The 8,782-nt window shown below is 44.3% G+C and overlaps 1 protein-coding gene across 1 annotated transcript; it reads right to left on the bottom strand.

Moving 5' to 3' along the window:
• Positions 1-898: 898 nt before the first annotated feature.
• LOC147435690 (protein UNUSUAL FLORAL ORGANS-like) lies at positions 899-2,776 on the bottom strand. The gene has a single exon (XM_086488681.1). It carries the CDS (start codon positions 2,681-2,683, stop codon positions 1,346-1,348), a length of 1,338 nt encoding a protein of 445 aa, XP_086344807.1. The 5' UTR covers positions 2,684-2,776; the 3' UTR covers positions 899-1,345.
• Positions 2,777-8,782: the final 6,006 nt, after the last annotated feature.

Consider the following 8,782-nt stretch of genomic DNA (forward strand, 5'->3'; position numbering starts at 1 on the left):
ACCCTTAGGTCAACCTCATCGTCACCATCGTCATCGTCAACATAGCCTACACTTGCATCAGTCTCATGCATACCATTTGTACCAGATTGTGCAATCATAAGTAGACCACTCTCGCTGACGAGAGTGGGGCCTTCGGAGGAGTGGTTTTACAACGTCTCTGGTGTCGCATCTCTCTTCTCTCTCTATCTCTCAGTCTCATACACTTGCACGCTTGTTTGTGATCATAGCACTCTCTCCTTAAGAACGGAAGGCTCTCCCTTCCATAAGAACAAAAGGAACCTTGAGCACAGTTCGGAGCACTCATCTTGAGCAAAGCGCAAACATTCATTCCGCTGCACCTAACATCCCGAGAGACCGGCGCAAAACGTTTCACCCTCAAAATGCTTTGTTACACAACAAAATGTTTTCACTCTTATGTGTTCAGCACAGTGAAAGATGGGACCAATACCAAAACGTTCATAGATAGATTTAGAAAAGCCTTACAACCTGTAAGTTGTGCTCCGCTCGATCAGCAAAACGTTTCAAGGCCGTCTGAACGACGTAAAGTGCATTTCATGGTGACTATGCTTGAGGCCAAGTCCCACAACTGGGGTGCCGAGGAGTGAGGAGCTTGAGTCTGATGATGGGAGATCGAGGCAATACCCACCTGTGTAGACCATGTTTAAAATATTAACCACAAAGATCTGTCATCTTAGCAAAAAAAAACTCCAAAATCTGATCTCACATCTCACAAAGTTCAGAACCAAAGTCTTACAAAATTATGCGCATGTATGTGAAATGAGAGTGTCCTGATGTGCACTCCTCCAATGGTAATTGAGAACCTATCATGGAGAGCTAAAACCAAAACAGATGCTAGATGCGATGAAAAACTGCACTCATTCAGGAAAAAAGGTAAAAATGCACTCCTAATTCCATGTCGAAGGGCTTGTAAATGTTGTTACATAGTATGTGCCCCAAACAAATCGGTTGTACTAAAATGAATGTACTACACATAGATGACCAATCCATTCTACTCAAAGTCAATGGGCAGAGATGAAGCCCTTTAATTACATATAATGCAGTCAATGACTTGCATAATGTAACAAATTGTATAGTAAATTCCGCACACACGCAAGCATTGGTTTAGGCCTTGCAAATAATTTCCTGCCTGCCAACAAAGTGGTTAGATCGGGGCCGATGGCTTCCAGCTTATAACTCATTTAGACGAGTACTGGGGCTTATTCGGCACGTGGAAGTACAAGTAGCCGGCATGCCATTTAAATGTTCCATAGACTACTCCTTACCTGCTCCATCCTAAAAAGCGATCAACGTAATCCAGTCCAGGGTCAAAACGATGACCATTTGTTTAAACAAATTGTGTGAAATCTAGCCTGGGCTCAAACTCATGACCCCTTGTAAAAACTGTGTCATATAAAATCGATGGTTCCGGAAGCCAACTCCATAATTCATTGCAAATATCATATGACAACACTCTTAATGTACAAAGAGCACGAAAGCAGATAAAGTTTCCAACACCAACACAATCGACCCAGTTTGAATGGGCTATACTCTTCATGTCTTCTAAAATGCATTCAGGCATGTTGCGCATTTTGATCCAACACCTTGAATTGCTTTCGAATCTGCATACAATGAGGCCCTTGTTGAGTTCATCAACTGGACATACCAAAAAAATAGAGTTCTGACAAGCCAGTAAACGACGCGTCTCTTCCCCACCATTGACAGGCAGGTCCTGAATTCGCCAAATTCCCATTCCATTCTCAGTGCTCTCTCCAACCACCAGCATTCCAAACGGGTTTAAGAGCAAGCTATAAAACACCCCATCACATTCAATCATCTGATCATGCTTCATAATAAAACATGTTGGCATGGAGCCCACGATCTCCCATGAATTCCTGCTGAAACAATACGCCTCAATAAGAAGTTCTCTCTTTGCCTTCCCAATGACCATTACAGAAAAATAATGTGCGCATAAGCAGGGACCTGTCTCTTCGCTTGCATCTCTGGCTTTGCCTTTCAATTCAGCAGCACAGAAATGTCCTTCTGATGCACACTTTCCGCTGTCTGTAGGCATCAAAAACCCTTGCATTTCATTCTTTCTAATGGAGGTCGTGGTCGAAATTCCAGTTATGGGAGAAGAAACTCTAGCCTTCACATGTGCAAGTATGCATCTCATGTGAGAGGCAGAAAACCCCTGAGTAACAATCACTTCAATGCACTTAAAGGACGGCAGCTTGAAAAGGGATTTAGTTAGAGGATTGCATACATGAAGAGAGGAGCGAAAATTCAAGAGGAGGCGGCCAGATGCAGTGCCGGCACACCAGACAAAACCGCGTTGAGCGGAGGGCAGTGCTCGCACATGGAACACATCCAGCATGGACGAAAGAAAACCCACATCAAACTTTAACCAGGAAAGCCCATCGAAATCGAAGGCCAGCAGGAAATCGAAGCTTTCTGGGGTAAAGAAGATAAGCCAAGGGCGATGGCCAGAGCGATAGCGAAGCGAGGGGAAGTGGGTGAAAGAGGGAGAGGAGATGGCGGAGTCCCACTGCTTACAGACAAGCTTGCATCGGAAAAGCAGCCTTAACGGCAGCCAGCCTAAGACGTTGCTCTGCACTTCTGCGGGAAGCTCCGCCCATAGAGAAAAGCCTTCTTCCTCTTCCTTCTCCCTTTTCTTGCTTGCCATTCGACTGCGTATAGTGATCGACCCTATTCCTTCCTCGAGCTTCTATTTTCAGTCCACACCGTTGAGTTTTGATGGCCGGAATCTATCGCGATTCCTTGGCCCTGCTGGATTGCTCGAGGAGTAAGAGCCTGGTCGCATGAGCGCAGGAGCCAGCTCATCAGCCGGTTACCAGCAGGTAAACTAGAGAGAGAAACTGCAATCACATCACCTCGTAAGCAGCGTTTGGACCTAGTGAGTTGCAAGATATGCAATAATCGCCTCGAGTGAAGTGAGATTCTCACTAAACCAGAGCAGCCTCCCCGCTCAGGGAACCCCCTCCCTTTGAACACCTTCTGCTTGAGAAGTTGACCTGCTCTCCTCACGTAATTATTTAGCCATCATTTAGTGAATGGAAACCGGGTGACTGGGCAGGCTAGCTGCTTGGCAGCCTCACACGACTAGGTCCTAAAACTTCAAATTATCGCAGGTTTTGAACTCTTATAGCCCACATGAAGGCTTTGAGTCCAAAACCTAGACTAGAGTGAGTCCAAAACCTAGACTAGAGTGCTTCGTTATGCGTTTGTATCGAATTAAGATTAAGTAAAATTAAGATTATGCCATTTCATCACTTCTCAAATGAAAAAAGAAAATTGTTTATTTGATGCTATTAATTTATGTCTAAGATATTTATTAAATTGGAGGAGAGACTTCAAAATGAAGGAGAGAGAGAGAGAGAGAGAGAGAGAGAGAGAGAGTTTTTTATCCGAGAGAAAATGAAGCACAGAGAGAGATTTTATCAAAGCGTGTTAGATTCTTTTACCTGAGAGTGTTTGGGATACTGATTGTCGTGGTTCAGAGGCGTTCTTTGCAAAAATGGGATATCGATCGTAGTGCTTCAAAGGGGTACCTCGCCAAAAACCACAAGGAGGGCTAGAATTTTGTCAAGCTCAATTTTGTGATCATACAAGATGTCAATGTTATTAATTGTTTGTTGTTCCATTTCATGTTTCAAAAAAACAGAAAACATGTAAGTCTCCTTACATGGGGGAGTTTGCACAATCCTGCCCAATTTTTATAATACGAGGGAACGTGCCATTCCCACGGCAGCGTGCAATTTTCAGTGCATTCATTAATTGCATTCTCAGTGTCAAAAATCAAAAAATGATAATGCTTACTCACCGCGGGATTGAATGGCTCTCATTGATGCACTTCCTTGCATCAATGATGTTGGGCATCGTGCGTAGATCCACATGCCTTCAAGATGCATGCATAGGTGATTGCATCCACACTCCAGATCACAGGAAGCACGATATTTTTTGCAAGAACCCGTGACTAGTAATCTCAATATCATTAATTCTCTCACCCATGTCAATGTCTTTCATAAGACCACACACCTTCAATGTGCAAGTGTAAGTGATTGCATTGGGAAAATTGGAAAGAGGCTCTTGCTATCCCATGAGAACAACAAAGTACTTCCTTGAAACAGCCACGTTGGGCTTATCTGTAATAGTGATGAGAGTTCGGACATGAGAACTTCTCATGCTTTTGTGAGTCTGCTTGATGTGTTTCACGAGTATTGCTTCTTCTCTAGAGTTGTTAGTGGATTTGTTGCCTTCCTGTGGACATTGTAAGGGCACCACATTTGCCATACATATAAAGAAAATCCCTGCTAAGAACAACCTGTTTCTTAATAGCTTCTGACTGACTAGCACTCTCATCATAAATTCTCTCACCCATGTCAGCATATTACGAAGTCTTTCAAGATGCTAGCATAGGTGCTTGCTTCCATAGATGATTGCATTGGAGAAAGGCCTTTTGCTTGCATATGCTTAGAACAGCCTTGACGAGCTTCCTGCCAACATCCTGTGTTGATTCGAAGTGATTACCCATCTTGTGGTTTTTCTGTGAAGGTACCAAGAAAGAACAAAGGAATCCAATCTCCTATTTTCACTGAAAGGCTGTAATTTTGACGATTTCTTAGTTTGCGATGAGAAAGATGTCAGAGGGCCGAAAGTGTAGTTTAGAGCAGGAATAGCTAAATAGCTGCACGTCTTGACAAGTTGATTGATGAAGGCCATAAAAAGAGCGAGCAAGCACTTGCCGTTGGATGGTCGATGCCACGTGGATGCAGTATTCTTGCGTAGAGCCACATGCCTTCAAGATGCATGCATAGGTGATTGCATCGAAACAAAGGCCCTCAGTTTGCATCTACTGACATTGCGAACAAAACACCTGATAGGGAGCATGATAGAATTTTGAAAGTCGTCAACGCCTGTGATCGACGTGTGATTAAAAAATCTTGCAACATGTGATGCTTGCGTAGGTGATTGCATCTGGGGAGACATTCCGGACAGGAAGCTCCTCAAGTACTTTTTGTGCTTTCTCAAGCATACCACATTTAGCATACATATCGACCAAGAGAGTGCAAAGCACGACATCTTTTTTATTGCATAGAACCACATGCCTTCAAGATGCATGCATAGGTGATTGCATCAAAATAGAGGCTCTCGCTTCGCATCTGTTGACATTGCAAACATAACACATGGTAGGGAGCATGATAAATTTGAAAGTCGTCAACGCTTGTGATTGACGTGCGATTAAAAAAGCTTGCAACATGTGATGCTTGTGTAGGTGATTGCATCTATGCCTACGTAGGTGATTGCATCATGAGAGAGGCCCTCACTTCGCATCTGGATTTTGGCTGCAACAATTAAAAAAGCGTGACAGAGCCACATTCCTTCCAGGTGCCTGCACGTAGGTGATTGCAGTTGGAGAGAGGCCCTCACTTTGCATCTGGATTTTAACTTCCAAGCCATATCAGCCCACAACTTCCTTGCCACAGCCATGAGGGGCATATCTTTCAATTAATGTGCCCCACGAGATGGCAGTCGAGTCCTACGTAGTGCCACATGCCTTCAAGATGCAAGCAGATGGGTGATTCCATGCCCTCGCTTTCATCTGGTGAAAACATCCCAAAAATTCTTGGCCCTTTGCTTGTTGGGGATGTCCCACGATCAATGCGTTCCAAGAGACAACATTTCGGACACGAATCTCGTCAGGAATCTTGGCATTGCGGGTCCAGGAAGGTCTGGATTGTTTTCAACATTCCCTGACTAACAATATCATCGTGAATTTTGTTGCTCATAGCAGTATCTTGCGTAGTGCCACCTACCTTCAAAACAAAAGCATACTCAAGCACTTTTTGGTGCTTTCTCAAGTACACCACATCTCGCATACATGATATAGTGCCACATGCTTTCAAGATGCAAGCATAAGTGATTACATCAGGAGAAATTTCCTTGCTTTGCATCCTGAAAATAGCCAGCAGGAGCTTCCTGGCAGAGATGACATTCCGGACATCAAGGCATTGCCACATGCCTTCAAGACAAAAGCATAGGTGATTGCATCTAGAGAGATGCCCTCGCTTTGCATCTATTGGAAACAGCCCAGCCCAGGGCTCCGTGGCCCTGCCACATTTGTCATAGATGTCGACCAAGGCAGTGCCAAGCATTACGTTTCATAAAAGAGAACCACAATATTGATCAATCCACCGCCAAGCATGACATCATACTCCCAACAGCCCCCGGCTAGCAATCACATCGTGGATTTTGATACCCTTGCGATAGGCATATTGGGCATATCTTGCAACCAACATGTTGTAGGTGGTGACATTCTGGAGAGAAAGCCCATCACGAACTTTTCATGCTTTCGTGACAGTACCACATTGGCATACATGTCAACCAAAGAATTGCCAAGCATGACATCCTTCACCAAGAGTGCTGGATTAGGTATCTTCTCGTTAATACGCTCACCCATGTCAACGGCTCGTGTAAGGCCACTGGCCTTCAAGGTGCAAGCATTTGCATTCAGACTGAATTTTAAGAGATGCATCCGTGAAAACGGCACAGAGCTTTCTGGCCCTGCTCCTATCGCGTGTATCCCACAATCAATGCATTCCAAGACTCGACATTTTGGATAGGAAGCGCCTCAAGCACTTTTTGTGCTTTCTTAAGTGCACCACATTTGGCATACATATCGACCAAGGCAGTGCCAAGCACGACTCTTTTTTCAACATCAGCATCTTTGTGAATTTTTGTGCCCACATCAGCATCTTGGCGTAGATCCACATGCCTTCAAGATGCATGCATAGGTGATTGCCAACTGGAGAGATACACTTGCTTTGCATCCGCTGAAAATGGCCTAGAGCTTTTTGGCCCCGCTCTTGTTAATCACGTCCCGCAATCAGTGTACTCCAAGAGGTGACATTTTGGACAAGAACTTCCTCAAGGACTTTTTGTGCTTTCTCAACCGCATCACATTTGGCATACATATCGACCAAGACAGTGCCAAGCACGAAATCTTTTTTCAACATTAGCATCTTTGTGAATTTTTGTGTCCATATCAGCATCTTGTGTAGAGCCACATGCCTTCAAGATGCATGTGTAGGTGATTGCAACTTGAGAGACACCCTCGTTTTGCATCTGCTGAAAACAAACTAGAGCTTTTTGGCCATGTCCCTATGCGGCATATCTTGCAATCAATGCATTCCAAGAGTCCACATTCTGGATAAGAAGCTCCTTGAGCACTTGCGTAGATCCACATGCCTTCAAGATGTAAGCATAGCCTTCAAGACCAAAGTATAGGTGACTAATCTTGCTTTGCATCCACTAAGAACGGCCTAGAGCTTTCTAGCCTTGCTGTTGTTGTGCACATCCCACAATCAGTGTATTCCAAGGAGGCGGCATTCTGGATAGGAAGCTCCTCAAGCACTTTTTGTTCTTTCTCAATCACACCACATCTGGCATACATATTGACCAAGGCAGTTCCAAGCACGACATTTTTTTTCAACATTAGAATCTTTGTGAATTTTTGTGCCCATATCAGCATCTTGCATAGAGCCACATGCCTTCAAGATGCACGGCATTGTGGCAAGGTAGGTTTGGTCTATTACAGAAGGTTCTTGATGGGTATATCATGCAATCAATGCGCTCCAATATTTTGGACAAAGAGCTTTTTGTGCTTTCATGAGGACATCGAGCAAAGCAGTGCCAAGCACTTTCCAATAGCCCTTGACTAGTACTCTTATTGTGAATTCTCTCACCCATGTCAACGTCTTGCATAAGACCACACACCTTCAAGGTGCAAGCATAAGTGATTGCATTTGAACAATTAGAAAGAGGCCTTCATTTCTCATGCGGTGAGAACAACATAGTGCTTTCTTGCAACAACCATATTGGGCTTATCTGTATAGTGAAGATAGTTCAGACATGAAGCCGATCAAGAACTCCTTGTGCTTTCATGAGTATACTTTGGTAGGGGTGCTCATGAGCTTGACAAGCTTGAAAGTTTGTCATGTGTCCAAGATGTGTGCTTGAGGAATTGAGGCTGCAAGAGGATTTAGAAGTAGATTGTTGTTCAAGGCTGCATACCAGCACTTGTACTCTCACTGATTTGCTTCGCTTGGAAGATCTCAGTACATGTATGCCAAATGTGGTAGGCGAGGAAAACCTTGGTTGTTCTCAGGAGATGCAAAGCGAGGAATCTCTCCAGATGGAATCGCCCATGCTTTCATCTTTAAGGCATGTTGCACTACGCAAGAAGCTGATAGGGGCAAAAAAATTCACGAGAATATTGTTAGTTAGGGACTGCTGACAAAAGGAGTTGTGCATTCATCGGCCTCTGCCGTCTGCATCGCCAACAGCCTAATAGCATCAGCTAAAAAATGTGTTGAACGGTACGTGCTCATCACGTTGGCAAGCATCCGAAGTACCCTCCAGCTTGATGATATGCATAATGTAACTAGGGTTTGAAAGGTCTCCGGTACTCCTTTGCGGTTCTGCCCGGCTTGCTGCTGCAAGGGCAAACTATGCGAAAAAGGCTTAATCCCGACCTGCTTACTGCATCGTGTTTCCCTGCGCGTCTGAGGATGTCTCTCGCTCTTTAAATTGCTCCATCATCTGCTTTTCTACAAACGACCCAGATTCCAGCTTGATGATCAGCAGAATATAACCAGGGTTTGAAAGGTCTTCGATACTCCTTTGTGGTTCTGCCCGGCTTGCTGCTGCAAGGGCGAACTACGCAGAAAAGATTTAATCTCGACTTGGTTGCTGCATTGCATTT

This window comes from Adiantum capillus-veneris, chromosome 18 (genome assembly GCF_014529385.1).
Source record: "Adiantum capillus-veneris isolate H3 chromosome 18, ASM1452938v2, whole genome shotgun sequence".
NCBI classification, from domain to species: Eukaryota; Viridiplantae; Streptophyta; class Polypodiopsida; order Polypodiales; family Pteridaceae; genus Adiantum; species Adiantum capillus-veneris.

What these genes read in the sequence shown, in the direction of transcription:
- LOC147435690 (XM_086488681.1), bottom strand. Translation starts at nt 2,683, where the DNA reads ATGGCAAGCAAGAAAAGGGAGAAGGAAGAGGAAGAAGGCTTTTCTCTA.